Source organism: Anas acuta, chromosome 16 (assembly GCF_963932015.1).
Source record: "Anas acuta chromosome 16, bAnaAcu1.1, whole genome shotgun sequence".
In the NCBI taxonomy this organism is placed as follows: domain Eukaryota; kingdom Metazoa; phylum Chordata; class Aves; order Anseriformes; family Anatidae; genus Anas; species Anas acuta.
This window is the reverse complement of record NC_088994.1, coordinates 13958288-13984448: the sequence shown is the minus strand read 5'-3', so window position 1 is coordinate 13984448 and position 26161 is coordinate 13958288. Positions and strand designations below refer to the sequence as shown.

Sequence of the window (26161 nt, the reverse complement as noted above, 5' to 3'; positions counted from 1 at the left end):
AATACAAAAATAGGAAAACTTTAATTTTTGAACATTAGAGACATTTACAAGGACATCTTTCAGTAATCATACCTGTTACTGCAATCTTACAAAATATCAGGGAAAGGATTAAAACATTTTTAGTTACTGTACACAAATTTATATAAATAGTAATTAAATATAGACACATAGGCTTATGGGATAATGTCACTGCATGAAATTTAGAAGAACTGTTACTGTTATGACTCATAGCTGCCATTATATAAAATGATAAGTTTCTATTGAAAACACAGATAAAAAATAGTAGTTTTTTTACATATGCAATCTTTGTGTTTCCTTTCAGGTCTCGAGTCTTCACGTCCAAATTTAATTCTTGGATTGGTTATCTGTCAGAAAGGGAAGCGTCTTGCTACTACCATGGATACAGACAAAATAGAGAAAAAGCGCAGCCGAATTCAGGTGCAAGAGGAAACAGAAACATCGCTGTACTCTAAGGGGCCAGTAGCTTCTTCACAAGAAAAGAAAACTCCGAAATACACACTGTATTCGGGAGATTCAGCTGTAAGTACAACACTACCTGGATCTCCTCCACCTCCACCCCCACTTCCCGTTCCAGAAACCTCATCAGTTACACCTTCAGTATTAAAAATACTGTCCTCGATTAAGAGTGGAACCACAAGTACTGTACCGCCACCAGTTTCAGCTACCGCTTCTACAAGTGCTACTGCTACGCATTCTTCATCCTCAAAAACTACCACACCTCTTGAGTACATCCTCCAGACACTTTTTGGTAAAAAGAAGACTTTTGAACCTCTTGCTAAAAACACTAAAAACACTTCTGTGGAAACACCTGCCTCGTATGTGCCAGATTTATCTGCTTCTTCATCCTTGGTGGAACAGCAAAAAATGTTAGAAGAATTAAACAAACAAATAGAAGAGCAGAAACGACAAATTGAGGAGCAAGAAGAAGCCCTCAGACAACAACGAGCAGCTGTTGGTGTTTCAATGGCTCACTTCTCGGTGTCTGATGCTTTAATGTCACCTCCACCAAAATCTTCCCTAATGAAGACTGAATTGTTCCATCAGGACCAACAGGCTGCACAAAAAGTAGATTTACCTTCATCTTCCAATCAGCAAGCACAACTTTTAAACCAGAGCTGTGACCCTCAAGCGAGTTTTCCAAACACTTTGCAGACTTCACTTGGTAAGGAAGATAAAACTTTAATTCCTGCTACTCAGCTTAGTTACGGTGGTGATAACTGGGTTTCCAGTGAAAGACCCCCAGACAGGGGTCTTTCTGCGGTGCAATACGAAGAACAAAGAAACCCTCAGCCTCATCAATTTGTAGAACAAACTGAATCTCCACCAGTTCAGGGTGAGGGTGGACCTCTCCCACAGCACTTTGAGGAGAACCGAGCTGGAGGTCCGTTTTCTTTGTCTGGGCAGAAAGGAGGACCTCCAGCACCACTGATGCTCAATGAAGCATCCTTCTTTGAAGAACGGACAGGAGGGAGTCCACCACCCAGGTTTGCCAACCAGAGAGGTCCAGCTCCGCTTCAGTTTGGAGGACCAAGAGGAGCAACACCTCCAATGTTTCCAGAACAAAACGAACCTCCCCCTTCCAGATTTCATTTCCAAGGTCAGTCGCCACAAAATATGAAGCCAACCCCAAGACCACTCCTGGACCTTCCCAGTCATCCACCAGGCCACAGAAAGGAGATGTGGGAGGAAGCTGGGCCGTCTGCACCTCTTTCTGGTATTCCTGGACAAGGGCCCGAGTCAGAAGGACAGTGGTCAGGATCTGACTTCCGAGAAGGCAAAAATCTTGAATTTAGAGGCCAGACATTTGAAGGGAGACAGAGAGAGAGATACGAAGGAGGAAATAAAGACAAGGTTTTAGATCAGCCAGAGCCTCAGCAAGCAGATAATCGACAAAGCAGACCCTTTGAGGAAAGACGAAGGGATCGAGAACATGGCAGACCTTGGGAAAGAGACCATGGCAGAAACTGGAACAGAGACAGGGACTGGGAGAGACACAGAGACAAAGAATGGGATAAAAACAGAGACAGAAACCAAAACAAAGACAGAGAGAAAGACTTAGAGCGAGGTAAAGACTGGGAAAGAAACAGAGACCGAGAGAGAGCAAGAACCAGAGAGAGAGAATCCTACAGGAGACGTGACAGAGAACGATCAAGAAGCAGAGACAGAGATCGTGACAGAGACCGAGACCGGGATCGAAGCAGGGAAAAAGAGCGAGATCGAGACAGAGATCGAGATCGTGAAAGAGGAAAAGATCGGAAAGATCGGAGTAAAAGTAGGGAGATCGGTAAAGAGATGAAGCCAGAAACACCTAAGGAAGGTCAGAAAGCAACAGAAGCAGAAGCTTCATCTTCCACTAATCAGTCATAGAACTATAACTGCTGTTATATTTCCCATAGATAATATACACCACTGCAAGGACTGAGTCAATGTCTTCAGTATATACTGTATATTCTCACCTTTACAAAAATGCTGTTGTAAATCTAGCCTTACAAAATGTACTGACAAATTAGCAATTTTTGAACAACTGTGAATGACAATATTCAAATAGGTAAAAGGCAAGAACAAAATTATAAAGTTATGTTTTCCAGTAACTTGAACTGTAATTTTATAAAAGAATTTAATCAAGACCTTAGGAGCCATACCTTTACATCTCATGTATGTGATATTTTCGTGTCAAAGTTGTTCCTACAGCACACGCTTTAAAAAAGGAGTCAAATATTGCTGTCTTGTTTATTTTACAATGGAAGGGTCATGCGTATTTAGGAGAAGGCTGCAGAAGAACAGTGTTACTGATTATTGGACGGAGGATTTGAAAATGGAATGTTAAAAGCTTAAAGTGCACTATCTTCCTTTTTATATACAGGTATTTTGTGTTTTGAAATCCATCTGTTAAGTGTACAACAAAGAAACAAACCACACCTAGTTTTTCATGTGGATGAGGGGTTTTTAATTTCACATTTTTACAAACCTGCAATTAAAGAGTATATAAAAGTAGCCCCTTTATAACCAGCAAAAAAAATTAAAAAATCAGACATCTATTGGCAAAGAGCTAAGACTACAAATGAATTGGTATACCAAAGGAAAGAAAAGGAAGTTTGTTAAATAAAAGAAGTTTATTAAATGGGCCATGGAATTTATTTCTTCGATTGAAATTAATTATGTGGGACATTTCTTGGGTTTTCTTTTGGCAGAACTTTGCTGGAAATTTAAGAAATGTCTCCATTTTCCTGTACTTTCCACTCTAAAAGTGTTTTGCTCCTGAAAAAAAAAAAGAAAAAAAAAAGTGTCACTGTTGTCAGACCCTGCTTATGCTGGTAGTGTATATAAGACTGTCCACTGAAAAAGGTATAAAACTGCATTAAGTTTGAAAAGAAGATTGGTAATATTAATTATTAATTATTAGTAATATTAATTATTAATTATTTAGTAATTTTATTAATTATTAATTATTAGTAATATTAATTATTAATTATTTAGTAATTTTATTAATTATTAATTATTAGTGATTTTAATTATTAGTAATTTTATTAATTATTAATTATTAGTAATTTTAATTATTAGTAATATTGGTCTGTATTCTGAACCTGTAGACAAAATGTTAAAATGCAAAGAGGCGGTATTAAATGCAAACATCTACTATGGTGTAAGATTTTTCTTAATGAGATGTTTTTAATTTAAAGATATACATAAAAGTATGCAAAAAGCAAGTGTGTTTGTTTAGGTTTACTTGATAGAAATTTCTGTAAATTGTATTTTATATGACAAAATATATCACTGTACATTAAAATATGGGACTTCACAGGTTTTTGTTACTATAAGTAGAATAAACATCTACAGTGAAACGTTGTCCATTTCTTAAATCTGTACATGTGTATTATTTTCTAACTAGCTTTGCTACTTAACATGCCACCACAAGAGGCTGATGGCACACAGGTTTCATTTCCATCTGTTTAACAAAAGATATTTTACAGGATGCCACCACACCCAACTGATACTTACTTGTAGGTGTTCTGAAAAACACGTGAAAGTCTGTTCTTGTGACTTTTTCTCTCAGTTCTAACACATGCCCTAATTTATTCTGAAGATTTTGTTGTTTGAGTTACTTTCAGATTTTACACCAAAAAGATCTGGAGAAATGAATAACTAAGTAATCTATTTTGGCTTTGAGCTGTGGAAATACTAGATTCCCAGACCTTTCATTGTTGTGAAATAGATAGGTGAAAGTTTTCTTTTTCCTTAGAGGAAACACTCTTTTATCACAGATTAGTTTGGAGAATCTGTTCACCGTTAAGGAACCATAAATGCACCTCGCTCATTTTCATGGCATGATGCGGTAATACCACTTGACAACTCCAGAAGACTGGAAAGGGGCTCTTTTTGAGTCGGTTTATGTCAGAAAAGTTTTTACACACAGGTGCATTCCCAAGGCGTTTACCTCCACCGTACCTGCGTGTAGCAGGCTCCTGCCTCCAGTGCTGCGGAGACGTGCTCCTCGGGGGGAGGAGGGGAGGGGAAGGCAGAAAGGGAGGAGAGAGCACCCTGCGACAAAGAAACAAAACACACGTGTTAATTTCAAAACATCGTGGCTTTTTTTCCTCCCACGATTTCCCCTCCTGATGGCTGGTGCGCGGGTGGGCAGCTGAGGCAGCCCCGGGACCGTGTGCGTAGCCCCGGCCGGGGCCGCTGAGCTCCCATACGGCTTTTTTTTTTTTTTTTTTTAATTTTATTTTTATTTTGGCTTTATTTTTAGGCACCGGGAGCGGCTGAGGCCACACAGCCGCCGAAATGAGCGAGCCTCGTTGTGCTCAGCAGCTGAGCTCTGCTGCCTGCTCTGCGGCTGCGGTTCCCTCAGCGAAGGCTTTGAGGTTCTCCGACTCGTGTTAGGCGATGCATTCCTGCACCATTCGCATCGAATGGGGAGGCTTGACGCGGAAAAAAAAGCAAAAAAAAACACCAAACAATAGGCTTAAAACCTTTGCAGCCCTTCCTCCCCTCAGCGCTCCCCTTCCTTCCCCTCGCCGTTCCCTCACGGACCGCGCTCTCCGCGCCCACCCCGCCGCTTTCTCCACAGCCTAAACTGAAACAAAACGCACAGCCCTCGAAGCCGGGACCAGCAAGGAGGGCTCAGCACCCGTCCCTGCGGAGCTCGGAGCCCGATGGTGCCCGGCAGGACGGCGAGGGGCCGAGCCGCCGCCTCATGGCGGTTGGCGAAGCCGCCCTCAGGGCGCAGGCGCCGGCAGGGGGGCGGTTGGGCGGCTGTTGGCGGCGGCTCCTCGGTAGGCCTTGCGGGGTTGGAGCTGCCCGGGGGGAGCCTTCGGTCCCCTCAGCGCTAGGGTGGGCTGAAGGGGCGGCGGGGACCCTCCTGTGTTGGTATACTGCTCTCTGAAAAGAGTACTCACTTCTGGTAACTTTTCCAAACACGCACCAGCCACAGCGCCCATCAGAAGATGGTGCTAGCTGGGGGGCATGCTCGCCTTGCAGCTGAGGCAATGGGACTGGTGAGCTGCTGCCAGAAGAGGCAGTCCTGCTCCTTCCCCGCGCTGGGCTGTGTGCTCCTGCCCTCCTGTGCATTGGATACAAGAGCTGTGCAAGGACAGCGTGAGTTGGTGCAGCTGGATTGTCTGGCAGAACACTAATCCTGTCAGTAAACCAAAAAAATCTGTCAGGGCCGATCCATTTTGTCATAGTCAAAATGGGATATGAGGGTGTTTTCTTTTTTTTTTTTAAGATGAGGTTGTTAACATGTGTAGGATGTAAGTACCTTCAATACTTTGTCAAAACACACACACCACTTCACTATCCTTCAAATGTAGTGAGGTGTCCTGCAGATTTGAGAAAGTACTTCACAGGTGTTCTGAAACACCGAATAGCCTATGTAGTGTAGGTATCTTTTACTACATGCAGAATCCCTGCCAGCAAGTAGTTAGGTAGACAGTTGTAATTATAAAGTAGTATTTTAGTTTGTGAGACTGTTAGACTTCCATGAGGCTGAAATATCTGCTCATTTTCTGTTGTCTAAAGAAGCATTGAGTTATGTGCTCTACTGTAGAAACATTTCAAAATAGCCATGACGTGAACTGGCAGAATAAAGGATGCTTGTGCATCTTTCTTCTTGAACCCATACTGATGCTGCTGCCTATCAACCCTGGGAACTTCAATCTACCTTTGTGCTAGTGCCACTTATTTATTTATTTTACATGTATATAGTTTTACCATGATATAGCCGTTGGAGAACACAGGAAGGTTTGGGGCACGGATATATTTTTTATATACACAATATCTTAACTGCTGTTCTTAGTTCCATCAGCGTGCTTGTTAACGAATTTGAACAGATGATAAAACTGTAAGTATGGAATGTAAGCTTAGTATTTCATGTTTTGTACTTGTGCTGCAACCCAAAAGAACTAAAATCATAGCACCGAGGACCGAATTGTACTGTGGTCATTTTGAACCCTGAGCTGTGCTGTCCTGCCGCTCCGTAGTGAGACAGAGGTGCGCTGTCCCACCGGCCTGAAGAGACAAGTCTGGGCAGAAGATAAACCAGGAACCAGAAGTAGAGAAATTCTCACAACCTTATTGTACACATATTTTGGATATTCATCTTCTAGCTTTTCAAGACTGTTCATTCAAAGTAGTTCAGCTTTTTACCTCAGTGTATGAAGTTCCAGGTGCCTCATTAGACCAAACTGAAAATGTCACTGATAGTTTCTGATCCCTGTTCTCCTTCCTGGGATAGCTCAATGCCTCCTGACGGATAGTGTAAGGTTAGTGGGGTAGGCTTTGGGAGATAATAGAAAGAGAAGAGAAGTCCGTATGAGTCCAGCTCAACATCCCCCTGGGTTTGTGTTCAGTTTGTCAGTACTTGAGACCAGTCCCTAGGGAAAAGTACGGGAACAGTGGGTGAACAAGAAGTTTAATCTCTAGTAAGATCTTCACGCTCTTTGGAATGATTTAATGTAGTGTGTTTCATCTTACACTTCAGATAATTTTCACTCAGAAACCTTTAGCAAGGCATCCACTCACAGTGGATCCACATAGCTAGTGCTTCTGCATCCTCCTCTTCACTTTGTATTCCAGGCAACGTTTAGCACCTGCTTCTCTGCCTGGCCTTATGAAAATGCAGGTACAGCATCGGTTTTATGGTTCATCTTAACCAGCAGCTTGTGTATTGGTGGTGAAACATGCTGGCAGTAAGAGGCAGTGTAGTGCAGCTCGTTCCAAGCTTGCGTTCTGCTGGAGGTGCCTACTACAAATGCTCAGCGTCTAACAGAATTTAACGACCGGCAAAGGTGGGAAGGCTGTTTCACTCAGAAATGAGTAGTGACATTGTTTCTTAGGTAATCCAAATCTTCCCCTTTCTGAGGTGTATTTCTATTCAAACAGTATGCTGTTATAGGATTTCTTGAGGTGGGCGAACTGGGCTTCAGAAGGGTGCTCCCTACCTTTGTCCCCCTCAAGTCTGAGGAAAATCGGTTGTGAGACCCTTCCTGATAATGTCTGCTCTCACTGTAGCAGGTATGGAAGACCAAAAGGGTCCATTTGGTTCGTGGTGAAATGAACCAAAGTTAAATTTCTGCATCCTTCCCGGGAAGCACATAGCTCTCTGCAGATGGGGCTGTGGGACTAATTCTGATTAAAAACATGAGATAATAATTAAAAAATAAAGAAATCACAAACTGGTCAGTAGTCAAATGCAGATTTATGAGGAGAAAAAAGACTTTTGGGGAAGTAACTTTAGCTTTTCTAATCAGAACAACTTCATCTCAGGAGTTGTTTCTTGGTTTCCCTCGGAACCTTTGCTGTCACAACGAATGTGTCACGGTAACTCTGCCCACGGTAACTCTGATGTCCTGTAAACGAGACTTCTGGCAAACTGAAGTGGAGCACATCACGTTTGCTGGATGGAGAGTGTGTTTTGGCTTATTACGTTTTGCTGAATTGTTCCCGTCAGTGCCAAAATGTGGACAGGTGAAATGCAACCTACAGAAATGCTTGTTTTTAAAGTCCTGTGCAATTATAACTTCAGTATATGGAGTCTTCGCTTGTAATTTGTAAATTTTCTTGTGCGTTATGTGTATTGTCAATATATTGATGTTAGAAAAAACATTAAATGGCAGTTTTGGATATTGTGAATGGAATAGTTGGTGGGAATTAAATAGCCGCAGTTTGAGCAATGGTTTTAATATTTAATTATTAAATATTATAGTATCAAATCTAGAGTTTAACTGGAAAGTAAATGAGAAGATCTGACAGTTTATAGCGACAGTGTGATACTCATACTAGCAACCAAATGGCTTGAACGTATATTTAAAATTTTAAGCAATTGATTTGTTGTTTAACTTGACTCTCTTTGCTTGCTCCTTAAAGTAGAAAGTTTGGAGCGAGGATTTCTGCTTAAATGTGAGATATGGGTTGTGTTGCTTTTTTTTTTTTTTTAAAGGCTTTGTGAAAATGTTTGTTTGTTTGTTTGTTTGTTTTGAAGCTTAATCATGAAGTCCAACTCAGGAATCTTTGAAGGTGGTGTCTTTTTTTTTTTTTTTTTTAATTTTCTTGCATAGCTTGTGACTGAGATTTTCAACCTTTACAACCAAAATGCAACTCTTTTAAACTCTTCAGACAGTCTCTGAGAAGTGCTCTCTGCAGGATCCAAGGCAAACTTCTTCTTAAAAAAGTCAACTTTTACACATTTTTTAAAAAGGCTTTTAAAAAGGCTTTAAAAATGAATGGCTTAAATTATATACTTGGTAGTTCTCCAGAGGTATTTCACAGACTTCCTTATAGGTTGACAGCTGGTCTTCAGAAACAGGAAGTTATAATGTTAAGCATTTAATACTGCATTTTCTTCTTTGTTTTAACAGCTCAAAAGGAAGCGAAGAGAAACAAAGATAAAGCGACAGAGTTTATAGGGGCATCAAAGAAAGCTATTGCTTCAGCATCTATGGTGGAGAAACATGCATCTTCCCTCACTAAAAATTCTCCTCCAAAGAAGTCCCCTTCCGTGTCTAGCACATCATCGCTAATGAAGCAGACGCTTAAACCTGCTGGGAGTTTCAAAGGTGAAATTCCCAAGAAACCATGCCCTTCAACAGGCGGCGTTCCTTCAAAACAACCAGCTTCTTCTCATGACTCGCCAGCTTCCAAAAAACTAGCTGCATCCAGTTTGGCTGGAGGACTCAAAAGGCCTTTGCCGTCTTCCGTTTCTACTGCATCTGGAAGTAGTCAAGCAAAAACACAAGCTAGCCCTATCCAGTCGCAGCCCAACTCGCAGATTCGACAACATATTCGTCAGTCCCTAAAAGAAATTTTATGGAAGAGGTGGGTGGGAATTCAAAGCACTTATTTTATATAGGAAGCTACAACTAGAAGTAAAGGGTTAGCCTGCAGAGTTTTGTTTCTTTCTTGCTAAGTGATACTAAGGGATTTAATTTGTGCTAGAAATTACTACAAGTATTTTTAGCATTAGAGCTTTATTAGATATAAAAAATCTGATGCCAAATAATTGGGCATGTGAAAAAGCCTTTAAAAAAAAGTCACTATCCCATTTGTAGTGAGAGACAATTACAGTTGAAGAATTAAATCACAGCATAGAGATGTTTCTAATGCAGGTGACCTGAAGCTGATATCTGGCAATGGTGGTGTTTGGAGATGTAGGGGTTGTACGAAGCATAGTGTAGGGAATATCACAGTGAAAGGTTGGAAGGGCTTGCTGAGGCAGAGGTTCCTTCTTCTCCCAAAGTTAGCAACTGTACTACTTTTTTTTTTTTTTTTTTAAAAAAAAAAAAAGCTGAAACATTGTCCCACAAATATTAAAGCTCTTGTCAGCTGTCAAGACTTAGGCCACTGTGCTCTGGTAGTGTCTCTGAAATAGAAATGCTGTTCACAGTGGAGGGTCTAAGATTAAAACTGAAGTGTTTTAGCTCCCTCAGTAGCTCATGACAAAAAACAACAACAACAAGCTAATTGCAGTGTCATGAGTAGGAGTATTTGTAAGGACTGACCTGGCTTCAGTTCGTTAAGGCTGTCTTCCGTGGTCTTCTGTAGACAGTAGCAAAAGGTTGCCATAGTTGCCATTTTGAGGTCCTGAGATGGACTTTGGCTTTGAAATGTGTTTTAAGGAAGTCCTCACTGAGTGAATAAAAGCGTGGTTAACTCCTTCCTCTGAAAATGTATTTTTTATGAATGCTGCCTGAAGAGTTCGTGCCTAACGTAAATGCGCATACCCTTTCTTGTTTTTAACAGAGTGAATGATAGTGATGATCTGGTCATGACAGAGAGTGAAGTAGGGAAAGTAGCACTCAATATTGAAAAGGAGATGTTTAATTTGTTTCAAGTTACGGACAACCGATACAAGAGTAAATACCGTAGCATCATGTTCAATCTCAAGGACCCAAAAAATCAGGTTTGGAATTTACTTAAACAGTAAACGTACTGAAATATATTCTGTTTTTTAAATAATACATCAATATGTAGTTTCAAGAGAGAGACTTATGAATTATGCTCTAAAAAATTGTTTTAAAGCCATTCAAATATTAAAAAATCCAGTTGGAATGGAAGTCCAGTTGGATCGCGTGTTTTTATTAAGATTGGCCTTTGTAGTGAAATATTTGTTTATTGAATGGCATTCTTAGAAAAAAAATAAATGTTTTTCTTCTGTGACGTTCTGTGGTTTGTATGGGAGACCACTTGTGTACATGATAATTTATCTTTTAAAGGAAAAAGAAGCTGGTGCAGATGGGAATAGTGACTAGACAACGTAATTTTTTTTAAAAAAAAATTCTACTATAGATATGAAACAGGAGTGGCAGTTCATCTCTCGAAATTCCTGTTCAGTAGAATTGATAGTATATTTTATGGTAATGTGGAAAATTCATACTTCATGATGATTTCATCATTAGTTTCTGGTTGCTGCACCGTGCTAAGTTTTCTTAAGATTAACTGGCATTTTTAATAGGGAATTAAGAAACCTGAAAGGGTTTTGACAGTCCAGCACTGCAAATCATGTTAGTTGCTTAAGTTATTCAGCATGGCAACAAAGTGTTTTTTTTTTTTTTTTTTTTTTTTAGGGACTTTTTCATCGTGTTCTTCGTGGAGAAATCTCAGTGTCAAAACTAGTGAGAATGAAACCCGAAGAACTTTTATCTAAAGAACTGTCTGTATGGAAGGAGAAACCAGCCAAAGCGGTAAGCAATGCAATTCTCCAGTGTGTCCTTAGATACGAACTAACAGTAACTTCACCAGCCCTTACCACCCATAATTTATTGTTTTCTTCCTAATGAAATATGAATAACGTAAGCTTTTTCTCTTCCACTAGCCAACCGATAAGAAAATACAAAATAAAATTATAAAATCAGTATGCAGACTTGTTACTAAAGTGTTTTTGTTTCTCTCAGATGTTAGAGTCAAGAAACAAATCACACGAGATCAAGAAAGCAGCTGTAAAACGGGAACAAGTGCCAGATGTAAATATGGAAGATTCTCCCCCGGTGTCTGATTCTGATATAAGTATTAGCTATTGCTTTAGCATGGAGGTGCCAAGGGAGATAAATGCTAACTAGGGCCTCAAATTTTGTATCAGAAATGCAGGTTGTTTCAATGAACTGTAAGAATATCACCTAGTAGGTGTGCTATGAGCATTTTCCTTTTGGTTTGAAGGAATGCAACAACCTAATATCGGGCATATATCGCATGTGCTTCTAAAATATCAGATGATGCGTGTTTTTCAGACCCTTGCCTCAGTTTACAGCAAAATCTTAGCCAATTGTTTTCCTCCCCCAAAATGTGATCAGTATTACAATTCTGTATTCTCAGGAAGCAGTTAATGTGATAGTATCTACTTCAGAATTACATGAAATGAAATGAGGACAAATACTATTTGAGAACTCTGTTTGACATGATATTCTTAAACAAATAATAAAAGGGGAAGAATATTTCAAAATTCCAGTGCTGCTCAGAGCAGTAGTTCTGCACAGCCCTTAATATCTTTTTAAAGAACTGGAATTAACGGTTTCAAAAGTATTTTTTTATGATTGAATTTAGCAATCAACCAGAATGTTTTCTGTGTTTGTTCATTTCCAGGAGCAGCAGAAGTCAACCCGAACTGTACAAAATGTAAATAGTGCTCCTTCTCTAGACGTTTTTAGCAGTATGTTGAAGGATACAACAAAGGAACATCGAGTCCATCTTTTTGACCTGAGCAGCAAAATCTTTACAGGTATGTACAGTGTTGACTTTGTGTGAAGTAAAAGAATTATTAAGAGCATTGCTTGCTTACTTGTTTTTCTCTTCAGACCTTTTCATTGTTAAACAGTAATCAAAAACACGTTAAAATTAATTTTGTAGGTCAGATTTCAGCATCTGAAGATGAATTACCACCGAAGAAGATAAAATTAATGGCTTCTGCTAAAAAAGCAGTGTCAAAATCTAAACCAGAAGTTCAGCGAAAATATGAAAGTTCTGCACCATCAGCAGCAGCGGAGCCTGCTAAAGAGGCAGCCTCTGAAAACACAGAGGAAACCGAAGTTGCACCTGCAGCAGAAGCAGTTTCCCAGTCAAGCTTAGAAAGAACTTACATTCCTACAACCCAAGGCCATAACAACACAGATTCTTCATCTGAAGAACCTTCGACTTTTCCTGCCTCTTGCACTGGTGCAGTTGTCACAACTGTAACAGTTTCTGGCCGAGAGCCTAGAACACCAATGAGTGGCTCCTCTGGTACTACGACGACAGCCCTGCGTTCTGGTACTGCATCTGATAAAGTTTCAACAGGGGAGACAAAGCAGGAAATGTCAAAACCAGTTATGACTGTCCCCAAATCAATATTAACAAAGCCATCATCCTCACCAGATCCAAGATACTTAGCTGTTCATCAGTCACCCAATATCAGGTGTGTATATTTAATAGTAAGCTAAGCCACTGAATCTCTGGTCTCGCTATGTTCAGTTTGTTTGTCCCTCTTTGCTTCTTACCCTCCCCTGCCAATAATCAAAAGGCATGTTCAACTTTAAATCCGATTACCTGAACTTTAAATTTTTAATTCGTCATCTCCTTGTTTAACTTCTCTAGTTGGTAAAATTTTCTGAGCATCGTTATATATTGTCAGTAAAAATTCTTCAATGTGTTTTAACAGATAAATAAAACTTATAAGATATTTGACTTTAAATCTGCATGTGCATTCAAATATATTAAGTGTTTGTGAGGGTTGGTTTAAAGCTGCTCCAGACTTTCATCCTGTATTGGATGAAAGTGGAAAACATTAACAAAGCATTTACTAAGGCTTGTGTTACTTGCTTTTTTAAAATAAAGTAATTGATCAATAAGAGGAGGGAAGAAAAGAAGAAGAAGGAAGCATTCTTACTGTGCTCTATAACGTTTCTCTTTTGGATTTGTTTTGCAGTGTTGCCGAGCCACGCTCACCTCAAGGCAGCGATACTTCTCTCTTCCTCTCTCGCCTCAACACCATTTGGAAAGGATTTATTAATATGCAGAGTGTGGCCAAATTTATCACTAAAGCATATCCTGTCTCCGGGTGCTTTGATTATCTTAGTGAGGTTAGCACTGACATGTTTATGCGTTTAGAATGTATTGCAGTTCCTGTTGTTAGAAAGGCTGGGGTCACTGTGTATGTTGTTATATTGGAAGTGTAACAAAAAAAAATTGCATCCCTTTAGTAATCTCCTTTAGTAATAGGAACAGTAGCCTGAGGCAGGGGGGAGGAGAGAAAGCCTTTTAAAAGAAATTCCTCGCGTATTTGTGAAGAATTCTCACGTCTGTTAATATGTTTATATATATGTTAGTATCTAACGTAGAATAATAGCTTGATTTCAAGATCAGTTTTTGACGAGAAGCATCATCAGCATGTGTGTTGAAAGAGATGCCTTGTTCTGCTCACAAACAGATGGATGGATCACTGATGTGATCTATTAGAAAAGTTTGGCCATTTATTAAAAATATCATCCTTTGATTAACTTTGATGCAACTGCTTTTATATTTTGGGAGGGTGTACATTCAACTAATGAGGTAGTATGACAGCTTGTGGTGAAACAACTGAGCAGTTATTTAACTTCTCTGAAGAAGTGTATTTGTTGTGATTGAGGGTTTCAGGCGTGTAGTTTAGGTCTTTTCTTAGGAGGGTTGGTGGCTCTCTTGTTGTTTTTGCTAAAATAGGTTTCACTGTCATCATGACAGGAAGCTAACTAGAATTCATATGGGTGCAAAAATTTCAGATAAATCGAAAGCGTAGATAAAAGCTACACTACATATAACAGGTTCCCTGTAAAAGCAAAGCTAACAAATAGAATCGGCTGATAGGCATACAAAAGTATTTGACCTTCCACTGCTATCTTCGTCAGGCAGTGCTTTTTCTGTTTTGTGTGTACTGCCAGCCTTCCAGTAATATGCCATAATGAACTCCTTGCATTTTGGAAATAGCCCGTCTGAAATTAGGAATGTATATGTGCAAGTTTAGTAAAATATAGTACTGTATTATCGCCTAAGCTACTGGGATGGGGCAATCTGTGCTGGTTCAAAACTGTATCCTCTCTTTCCTTTTCTTATACGACCATGTAATGCTTCTTGTTTAGGATTTACCAGACACGATTCATATTGGTGGGAAGATCTCACCGAAGGCAGTCTGGGATTATGTTGGCAAACTCAAATCTTCACTTTCTAAGGTATTTACTTAAAATCCTTTGGAAAACCAGGAAGAAATATACAGCAGCTTTTGATAGAATTTCCTTTTTACTAATTTATATTGATGTCAATCATACCTAGAAAACTACTGCTACCACTTATTCCATTGAAATTTTTGATTTATTGAAGAAACAGGTTTGCCTGTTGAGCTGCCAATCGTCTTTCCCCTGTGTAGTAGTTAAACATTCATACAACCTATTGTTTTTTAATGATTGAATATAAGCAATCTATTTATTCAGTTACTGAAGATAGAAATTCAATTTTAAAAGACTAGGAAATTATTAGTAAGTGTATGTAATAAATTTTACTACTAAAACCCGTATGGATTTAGTAAAAACGAAGCACAGTATGCAAATATAATCTAAGAATTTTCCATTTCTTTCATAATTATTTGAATATTCTGAACCTAAAGAGGTGTAGCTTGATGTGAGATACGTAAATAGTTGGTATTTCTGAAAATGACAAAATTAATTCTGGTTTAATATTACCGATTGAATGACAGTATTTTCTTAAATCTTGGTTTAAAGCTGCTCCAGACTTTCATCCTATATTGGATGAAAGTGGAAAACGATTTTATTTGCTGATGTGTTACAGGTTGAATTTTTCCACTTTGATTTTGTATTTCAGGAATTGTTTTTGATTCGTTTGATTCGTTTCCATCCTGCCACAGAAGAAGAAGAAGTTGCCTATATCTCTCTCTACTCCTATTTTAGCAGTCGTGGTTGTTTTGGTGTTGTAACTAATAACAACAGACATGTCAAGAATCTCTACCTGATCCCACTGAGTTCTAAGGACCCAATTCCTTCCAAACTCTTGCCCTTTGAGGGACCAGGTAAGCACAAAATTTAGGGGAGGTTAACTGCTAGGTAAAATTACAAAACAAGTAAATCAGAGACCAATTGGTTTTGAATGTTTAATGTAAGCATAATTAAAAAATATATAATTTTATAAAAACATTTAAAAAGTATGCATATAGGAAAAAATTGCAAAGTCAGTCATCTCAAGGTGACATGGTCTGAAACTCACATAGCCTTTCCAACAAGATAAATCTCTGCTGTTAGGAGGATTTGTTTACCCATAAAATGGAGTACATAGAACAGCCACTATATTGAGACAAACAAGCAAACATTATCAGAACATTCAACCGACCCTACTTTCAACAACCCATAAATCCACCAAGTTTTAGGTCCCTACAAGCCATGTGCTGTCCCCTAAATCACGTAGGAGACTCTTATCCCACGGAGCAGTCAAGAAATCTCTGAAGACAAAGGTAACGTTTATGGTTTCACTACATTGTTGTTATCTCATGGTATGTATTACGCTGTGCATGCAATATGCATGTACACGGGGTCTGAAATATTCTGTGCTACCTGGATCAGGTTCCAGACAAATCACTGACTTCAGAACATTGGTTTGCCTGGGAGCAGGCAAATTCCTTTTGCGTAGGTGGCAGACAGTAGGTGGTATAGGTTGGTATATATTACGCTCTTCTATTTTTAGTTAGAGTTATCAGCAGTAATGTATGGCTTGAATTTGCTCCATCTTTGTGCATTGAACATGGAAACAGAAGAAATGAGAATGAATTCAGATGTGAAACACCTTTATATTACAAAATTTGAAGTCATCTTCATCTGAGGATGGAGGCGGTGCATATGCTTAGTTTCCAAATAAGTACCTTTTTTCATATAGAGTAACAGGTTGAGGAGCTTAAGAGCTACAGGTTACAATGAAGGCAATACGTCGTTGTTGTAAGGATGGTTTGTAAAATACTAAACAGCGCAAAATAATTACACATTAAAACATGTAAGGAGCTGACCTTTCTGACAAGCTGACTGTCCTCTGCTACCCAAATACAAGTTTAGGACTAAACTCAATAAAGCATTCTCAGGGCTTATATTCATAAACAGAGGTGTGTTCTGCCTGGCCAGGTTTTCACATGTTAATGGCATACGACTTAAAAAACAATAACAAAAAAACACCACCAACAAGTAATGTAACGCTAGGAAAATACTCTCCTTTCCTGCATGAAATTGCAAAGGGCGCTTGCTTTGTGTTCTTGGACAAGATTTTTCTCATACACTCTGAGCCTGTCTTATCCATCCCTGAACAGTGCACAGTCTACGTCATTGTTTTCAGGCTACAGCTAAAAAGGCAAGCTTGTTGCTACCTTAAGTCATCATGTAGTCTCTATAAGCTGAATGTAAGCACCTGGTAGTCTTTAATTTACCCAGTTCTTGAAAAGTAGGCAAAAACTATTATTCCTGTTTCATAACCAAAAAACAAGAACATGTAAGTGTTAACACTTGGCACAGGGAGGCAGACAGAGTCCTAAACTGTGGGCTAGATTTTCCAGCCCGAATAACTGAAATACATTCCTTTCTGGACAGTAACATATACGAATGAGTTTGCCATTGACTTGGCTACGTCTGCAGTCTTCTGCTGTGCTTTTAAGCTGCTCTAGGGAAGCATTTAAATGATCTTCTCCTCCTTGCATTCTTGAGCAAACATAGGCTGTCCTTGTACATTATCTTTTATATTTCTGTTGTAGATTTCATTTCAAATGAAGCTTTTAAAGTGGAGGCCTGGCAAAAGTAGACAGACTTGTTAGCATAGAAATGAGGCATGTCAGGCTGGTTTTTACAAAATGTAAATAGGAAAAGTTCTTTCAAAACTGGAGGTAATTGCCCAGAAGAAACATAGGTATAAACACTTGCAGGCATGTATTAATACCGCAGAGTAAAAGACTTGTAATACATACTTGTTACTGACATCTGATGGAATTTACTGTTTTTTATACCCAATAAAAATATTTTTTGGAAAGTGGTCATTGTCTCCTTAAATCTGTGTACCTTCAAACAGAGTTTAGCAAGTACTCAAAAAACATGACAGTATAAGATACTTTGATAAATATGACTGGGGGCGGGAGGAGGGAGAGGACAATAATCCCATCACTCCAGAAGTCCTAGCTGGAGGATATTCCAGCTGTATCAGCCAGCTCCATCAGGTGCATACGGATTATGAATCTGTTATGAATCCTGTTTTTCTGATGGACTGGATTTGGAACACAACTGAGGACCTCTGACCTGCTGTAGTGCCTAGAAGATCTACAAAACTTTGTCATGGGTGATATAAATATAGAGGAACATGGAAGGATATTCACATTTATTCACTTCAACCACCTCAGATATTTATTACCAGATATTATCTGTTGGTGGGATGTTCAGCATTGTTTTTTTTTTTTTTTTTTTCTGGTAGTTTACTGTATGTGAATTTGTTTGTCTCGTTTCACATACACACAACACTATTTAGCACTTTCATCTGTAGATCTGAAAACACTTTGAAAAAAAATTAAAATCAGCCATTATTAGCACTAGGAAGACGCACTTATGGAGGGATTTATTGGCAATGTTGGAAATGTATCGGGTACCATACATATTTAAAATAGAAGAATTTTAATTTAAAAAGTGTATCAGCAGAGGGCATGCCGCAGTATCTCTTCCGTTAGTTTAAGCTTGGAAGTGTTTTTAAGTATGAAGGCATGAAATCTCTTCAAGCTATTTAGAGTACTCATAGCAGTATGGAAAGCAGCAGTAGTAGAACAACATATTTTTGATGTCAGCCACTCCCATTCAGCAAAAGTACCGTAATGTGCAGCAGTGTTACAGTGGTGGGAGTGATCTCTATCACCGAATCGAGATACACCAACTTGATAGTTTTCAATCATGCTTTCACAATTAACTGGGACAAGTATTTAAACAGCGTGTTGATGATGATTGCAGCTTTGCTTGTATTGGTCTCTGCGGTTAAAAGTGTGGCATAGGTCTGTTCCCTAAGTTTTGCCATCAGTGTACAGAAATTAGGGATGTATCCTTAGTGGTACAGTTAACTTCCTAGCAGCTGCGGATGGTAGGGACAATATGTGGCCATTACGTAGATAAATACTGCAAAACTGATTTCATGAAAATAAAAAACGTATTTAACGAAAAAAAATATATTAATTCCATAGTAATATTTAATATATCTTGTTTAAATAGATTTAATTACAGGATGTAACTTGATAACACCATCGTGGTCTTCAAATGCAGAATGCATTTAACAATATTTTATAAATAATTTAGCATCAAAAGCTACTAACATAGCTTGCAGCACTTAAAATGCTTGCTTGTGAAAGATAGTTATTGAGCAATAGTTGGAGACTGCAGCCAACATTTTCATGTAGTTATTACCTAAAATTAGGCACTTAACCTATTTATGGATATTGAAACCTAATTACGGATATGGAAATGGAATGGGACTGAGCTTTGAAGTGCTGGTCTGGCTGTATATTTCCATCCAAAAGAAGCACTTACTGCGTGATCGCTTTGGATTGAATGAATTTAGAAACTGGGTTAGGCATCTGTTGAAAATTACAGTATCAAAATGTAAAATTTTAATGGATTTCTTCTCTGACCAAACTAAACAGATTCAGTTATAGCCGTTGTTAATTTAGCTTTGGAATTTATCTTGAACGTGTGTTTAAGTTTTACTCTGTTTTTATTAGCGATGATCTCTGTCTCTTACAGGGATTCAGAACTGATTTTTTATCCTTTTGCTGTTAATTTTAGATACACAGTCCAATAGATTTTTGAAACCTGCTCGTTTCAATTGTTCAGTGTTTGAGATGCATGTTGTGACTAGTTGGATAAATCACAGGTCTCTGCAGAAGAGCAGATAACCAATACGTTAATGACAGAAGAACAGTGAATGCTTACGAGGACTTTTAGGGTGAACACAGATTTGAGAGATACTCTGCACGGGTCGATGCTGACCAAATGTGGAGTCGTTACTCACATGCTGATAAAGAAAAAATGTAAAGCAGTCACTCAGAGTGAATCATACCTAACTATTGAGTCTCTTCAGAGTGTACACAGTCTTCCCAAGTAAGCTGTCTTTTGAGCTATGCCCTGATGTTATGCATTAATGTAACTTCATCTGGGGTAGTAAACTATAGTGATCAGAATTGCTAGGATTGCTTTTAGGCAGTGGGGTGAAAGGAGTTCTTAACTGGGTGAATCAAGGATTTGTGATCCTTTCCAAATAATCTTAGATTCACCAAAGATAATTACTTGTTTAGTTCCTGTCCTGCCTCCTTTCGTTGTACATCTTGCCGTCCCTGCCCTCTCACAAGGGCAATCTGTATAGAATTATAAGCAAACTAAATTATAAGCAAGTCTTAGTTTTGGTTACTATAGCTAGGTCATTTTCTTGATGCATTTATAATTCGTGTGTATATATATATATATTTCTAACCATGGAAGAAAGTGAAAATTGGCAACACAAAATACTGAAATACTATATCTGGAGGAAAAAACTTGGCACTGAGTTTTAAATGTACAAGTAGGAAATAATATAGAAGTTTATTTAAACCAGCATGGCCAACATCCTCTCAACCACAGAACTATGTAAAACTCAAACGCTGAACTTTGAAGTAATCTGAAATCAGCTGTGGAACTAGAATGCATTCAATCAAATTTCAGTGTTATTTTTTTTCAAAATACTTAAAATGAGAGCTGCTTCTGATAGGAAACTTCAAGTAGATTTTGCATTGGCCTCAATTTTTTCTGTCTTTTTGCAAAGACCTTCTAGTGAGTAACCAAATTTTGCTGGTCTCTCCATTATGTGGCTAAAACAGGCGTGCTGTACTATTACCAGTCACAGTCAGAAGAACACAGAATTTCAGAATTTAGGCAGGTTACTGCTTAATGAAATATTTATGCTTAATGAAGCTGTGTTGAAGAAGTCATCGTCTTGACTTACCTGGTTATAATCCTCTTGCTGAGGAAACCTCACATTGAACTTAAGAAATAGGCTTACCTCATTTAATACTTTCTTGGCGTACGTGAATATAATTCCAGCTATACAAATAAAAACAGCTGATGTAATTTTCTCATAAGATAGTAAATTTAGGAGCCCCCTTAAAACTTTGAATTCAGTTGTTTCAGCAAAGGTTCATACTTATGACTGGTAATGGCAAATAGAATTTATCTGCAACTATGGGAAGTTTGGGTTTTTGCTGGTATCAAGAAGTTTTCAGTGGCAATAATTAGTTATTTATAAGTTGTTCCTTAGTGAGCAGTTGGTTTTGTTTAGTAAGAGACTAAAGATATACATAAATTCATATATTACACTTCTTTTAAACTCTTACTTAAGGGTCATGAATATAAGGGACAGTGTAGGTTTTAGAGTCCTCATCATATAACCACAGTAAATCTCTTTGCTGTTAGTTTCGTTTCTATATTCCTGGTTCCTTGCTGGATGCAAATATTAATATGGCTCCCAAATGAGGATCTCAAGTCACTAAATCCAGAAGTTAAAATCCTCTCTTTATATGTTTTTTCTACATTTGCCACTGACTGTATGTTAAAGGATTTATTCCCTGCTCTTTATTCTGGTTGTATTTGTCTTCCACGAGTGCCTGTGGGAAATGTGAATGTACAAGGAAGGAATACGATGATGTGAAACGGACCTTCAGCTGTTTGCATTTTTCCTCTTTATGGGAAACTTTCTGGTCATTTCTGGAAATGCTTCTCCAGGGATTCAAGCCTGAAGCTTTCACAATGGAGTAATTCTGCTCACATTTCTTACTTAGGGAAGGGTCTGTGGCATCAAACTCAATTCTACAACAGTGTTAAAAGTCACCTTGATGGAATGGTGTAAATGTCAGTCCGGTATTTTAGCACAGATTAGAACAGAAATGTAGTTATGAAGTTTAACAATGCCTCGTGCTTTCTTTGTAACAGAAAGTGAAGTGTTTGTATTTTGTTGTTGTTGTTTGTTTGTTTGTTTGTTTTAATAGCATTAGTTTTTTTCTCTTTATTTCTGGTTCTTCAATTCCAACGTAGCCCTACAGAAAGTTAGATTGCTTGTCCAGGTTTTCTCACTTATCAGTATCTCTGTGCATATAATGTATTTGCAAAGTATTTAGAAAGGAAATATTTGATTTGGGGGGGAAGTGGACAATAATAAGAAGAAAGTCATAATACAAAAATAGGAAAACTTTAATTTTTGAACATTAGAGACATTTACAAGGACATCTTTCAGTAATCATACCTGTTACTGCAATCTTACAAAATATCAGGGAAAGGATTAAAACATTTTTAGTTACTGTATACAAATTTATGTAAATAGTAATTAAATATAGACACATAGGCTTATGGGATAATGTCACTGCATGAAATTTAGAAGAACTGTTACTGTTATGACTCATAGCTGCCATTATATAAAATGATAAGTTTCTATTGAAAACACAGATAAAAAATAGTAGTTTTTTTACATATGCAATCTTTGTGTTTCCTTTCAGGTCTCGAGTCTTCACGTCCAAATTTAATTCTTGGATTGGTTATCTGTCAGAAAGGGAAGCGTCTTGCTACTACCATGGATACAGACAAAATAGAGAAAAAGCGCAGCCGAATTCAGGTGCAAGAGGAAACAGAAACATCGCTGTACTCTAAGGGGCCAGTAGCTTCTTCACAAGAAAAGAAAACTCCGAAATACACACTGTATTCGGGAGATTCAGCTGTAAGTACAACACTACCTGGATCTCCTCCACCTCCACCCCCACTTCCCGTTCCAGAAACCTCATCAGTTACACCTTCAGTATTAAAAATACTGTCCTCGATTAAGAGTGGAACCACAAGTACTGTACCGCCACCAGTTTCAGCTACCGCTTCTACAAGTGCTACTGCTACGCATTCTTCATCCTCAAAAACTACCACACCTCTTGAGTACATCCTCCAGACACTTTTTGGTAAAAAGAAGACTTTTGAACCTCTTGCTAAAAACACTAAAAACACTTCTGTGGAAACACCTGCCTCGTATGTGCCAGATTTATCTGCTTCTTCATCCTTGGTGGAACAGCAAAAAATGTTAGAAGAATTAAACAAACAAATAGAAGAGCAGAAACGACAAATTGAGGAGCAAGAAGAAGCCCTCAGACAACAACGAGCAGCTGTTGGTGTTTCAATGGCTCACTTCTCGGTGTCTGATGCTTTAATGTCACCTCCACCAAAATCTTCCCTAATGAAGACTGAATTGTTCCATCAGGACCAACAGGCTGCACAAAAAGTAGATTTACCTTCATCTTCCAATCAGCAAGCACAACTTTTAAACCAGAGCTGTGACCCTCAAGCGAGTTTTCCAAACACTTTGCAGACTTCACTTGGTAAGGAAGATAAAACTTTAATTCCTGCTACTCAGCTTAGTTACGGTGGTGATAACTGGGTTTCCAGTGAAAGACCCCCAGACAGGGGTCTTTCTGCGGTGCAATACGAAGAACAAAGAAACCCTCAGCCTCATCAATTTGTAGAACAAACTGAATCTCCACCAGTTCAGGGTGAGGGTGGACCTCTCCCACAGCACTTTGAGGAGAACCGAGCTGGAGGTCCGTTTTCTTTGTCTGGGCAGAAAGGAGGACCTCCAGCACCACTGATGCTCAATGAAGCATCCTTCTTTGAAGAACGGACAGGAGGGAGTCCACCACCCAGGTTTGCCAACCAGAGAGGTCCAGCTCCGCTTCAGTTTGGAGGACCAAGAGGAGCAACACCTCCAATGTTTCCAGAACAAAACGAACCTCCCCCTTCCAGATTTCATTTCCAAGGTCAGTCGCCACAAAATATGAAGCCAACCCCAAGACCACTCCTGGACCTTCCCAGTCATCCACCAGGCCACAGAAAGGAGATGTGGGAGGAAGCTGGGCCGTCTGCACCTCTTTCTGGTATTCCTGGACAAGGGCCCGAGTCAGAAGGACAGTGGTCAGGATCTGACTTCCGAGAAGGCAAAAATCTTGAATTTAGAGGCCAGACATTTGAAGGGAGACAGAGAGAGAGATACGAAGGAGGAAATAAAGACAAGGTTTTAGATCAGCCAGAGCCTCAGCAAGCAGATAATCGACAAAGCAGACCCTTTGAGGAAAGACGAAGGGATCGAGAACATGGCAGACCTTGGGAAAGAGACCATGGCAGAAACTGGAACAGAGACAGGGACTGGGAGAGACACAGAGACAAAGAATGGGATAAAAACAGAGACAGAAACCAAAACAAAGACAGAGAGAAAGACTTAGAGCGAGGTAAAGACTGGGAAAGAAACAGAGACCGAGAGAGAGCAAGAACCAGAGAGAGAGAATCCTACAGGAGACGTGACAGAGAACGATCAAGAAGCAGAGACAGAGATCGTGACAGAGACCGAGACCGGGATCGAAGCAGGGAAAAAGAGCGAGATCGAGACAGAGATCGAGATCGTGAAAGAGGAAAAGATCGGAAAGATCGGAGTAAAAGTAGGGAGATCGGTAAAGAGATGAAGCCAGAAACACCTAAGGAAGGTCAGAAAGCAACAGAAGCAGAAGCTTCATCTTCCACTAATCAGTCATAGAACTATAACTGCTGTTATATTTCCCATAGATAATATACACCACTGCAAGGACTGAGTCAATGTCTTCTGTATATACTGTATATTCTCACCTTTACAAAAATGCTGTTGTAAATCTAGCCTTACAAAATGTACTGACAAATTAGCAATTTTTGAACAACTGTGAATGACAATATTCAAATAGGTAAAAGGCAAGAACAAAATTATAAAGTTATGTTTTCCAGTAACTTGAATTGTAATTTTATAAAAGAATTTAATCAAGACCTTAGGAGCCATACCTTTACATCTCATGTATGTGATATTTTGGTGTCAAAGTTGTTCCTACAGCACACGCTTTAAAAAAGGAGTCAAATATTGCTGTCTTGTTTATTTTACAATGGAAGGGTCATGCGTATTTAGGAGAAGGCTGCAGAAGAACAGTGTTACTGATTATTGGACGGAGGATTTGAAAATGGAATGTTAAAAGCTTAAAGTGCACTATCTTCCTTTTTATATACAGGTATTTTGTGTTTTGAAATCCATCTGTTAAGTGTACAACAAAGAAACAAACCACACCTAGTTTTTCATGTGGATGAGGGGTTTTTAATTTCACATTTTTACAAACCTGCAATTAAAGAGTATATAAAAGTAGCCCCTTTATAACCAGCAAAAAAAATTAAAAAATCAGACATCTATTGGCAAAGAGCTAAGACTACAAATGAATTGGTATACCAAAGGAAAGAAAAAGAAGTTTATTAAATAAGTTTATTAAATGGGCCATGGAATTTATTTCTTCGATTGAAATTAATTATGTGGGACATTTCTTGGGTTTTCTTTTGGCAGAACTTTGCTGGAAATTTAAGAAATGTCTCCATTTTCCTGTACTTTCCACTCTAAAAGTGTTTTGCTCCTGGAAAAAAAAAAAAAAAAAGAAAAAAGTGTCACTATTGTCAGACCCTGCTTATGCTGGTAGTGTATATAAGACTGTCCACTGAAAAAGGTATAAAACTGCATAAGTTTGAAAAGAAGATTGGTAATATTAATTATTAATTATTAGTAATATTAATTATTAGTAATTTTATTAATTATTAATTATTAATTATTAGCAATATTAATTATTATTTATTTAGTAATTTTATTAATTATTAATTATTAATTATTAGTAATTTTAATTATTAGTAATATTGGTCTGTATTCTGAACCTGTAGACAAAATGTTAAAATGCAAAGAGGCGGTATTAAATGCAAACATCTACTATGGTGTAAGATTTTTCTTAATGAGATGTTTCTAATTTAAAGATATACATAAAAGTATGCAAAAAGCAAGTGTGTTTGTTTAGGTTTACTTGATAGAAATTTCTGTAAATTGTATTTTATATGACAAAATATATCACTGTACATTAAAATATGGGACTTCACAGGTTTTTGTTACTATAAGTAGAATAAACATCTACAGTGAAACGTTGTCCATTTCTTAAATCTGTACATGTGTATTATTTTCTAACTAGCTTTGCTACTTAACATGCCACCACAAGAGGCTGATGGCAGACAGGTTTCATTTCCATCTGTTTAACAAAAGATATTTTACAGGATGCCACCACACCCAACTGATACTTGTAGGTGTTCTGAAAAACACGTGAAAGTCTGTTCTTGTGACTTTTTCTCTCAGTTCTAACACATGCCCTAATTTATTCTGAAGATTTTGTTGTTTGAGTTACTTTCAGATTTTACACCAAAAAGATCTGGAGAAATGAATAACTAAGTAATTTATTTTGGCTTTGAGCTGTGGAAATACTAGATTCCCAGACCTTTCATTGTTGTGAAATAGATAGGTGAAAGTTTTCTTTTTCCTTAGAGGAAACACTCTTTTATCACAGATTAGTTTGGAGAATCTGTTCACCGTTAAGGAACCATAAATGCACCTCGCTCATTTTCATGGCATGATGCGGTAATACCACTTGACAACTCCAGAAGACTGGAAAGGGGCTTTTTTTGAGTCGGTTTATGTCAGAAAAGTTTTTACACACAGGTGCATTCCCAAGGCGTTTACCTCCACCGTACCTGCGTGTAGC

The 26161-nt window shown here is 38.4% G+C and overlaps 2 protein-coding genes across 2 annotated transcripts in view; both read left to right on the top strand.

Moving 5' to 3' along the window:
- LOC137865673 (death-inducer obliterator 1-like) overlaps nt 1-24296 on the top strand; it is a 44035-nt gene extending 19739 nt beyond the window's left edge. The window contains exons 11-12 of the mRNA XM_068700934.1: nt 323-2338; nt 22049-24296. Of these exons, the coding sequence (XP_068557035.1) occupies nt 323-2338; nt 22049-24114 (4082 nt within the window). The 3' untranslated portion in view covers nt 24115-24296. The remainder of the gene's footprint in view (nt 1-322; nt 2339-22048) is intronic.
- LOC137865462 (death-inducer obliterator 1-like) lies at nt 5173-16438 on the top strand. The gene is made up of 10 exons (XM_068700559.1): nt 5173-5297; nt 8880-9336; nt 10261-10420; nt 11085-11201; nt 11412-11517; nt 12095-12232; nt 12361-12904; nt 13415-13568; nt 14601-14690; nt 15337-16438. Exons 1-10 carry the CDS (start codon nt 5219-5221, stop codon nt 15556-15558), a joined length of 2067 nt encoding a protein of 688 aa, XP_068556660.1. The 5' UTR covers nt 5173-5218; the 3' UTR covers nt 15559-16438.
- Nucleotides 24297-26161: the final 1865 nt, after the last annotated feature.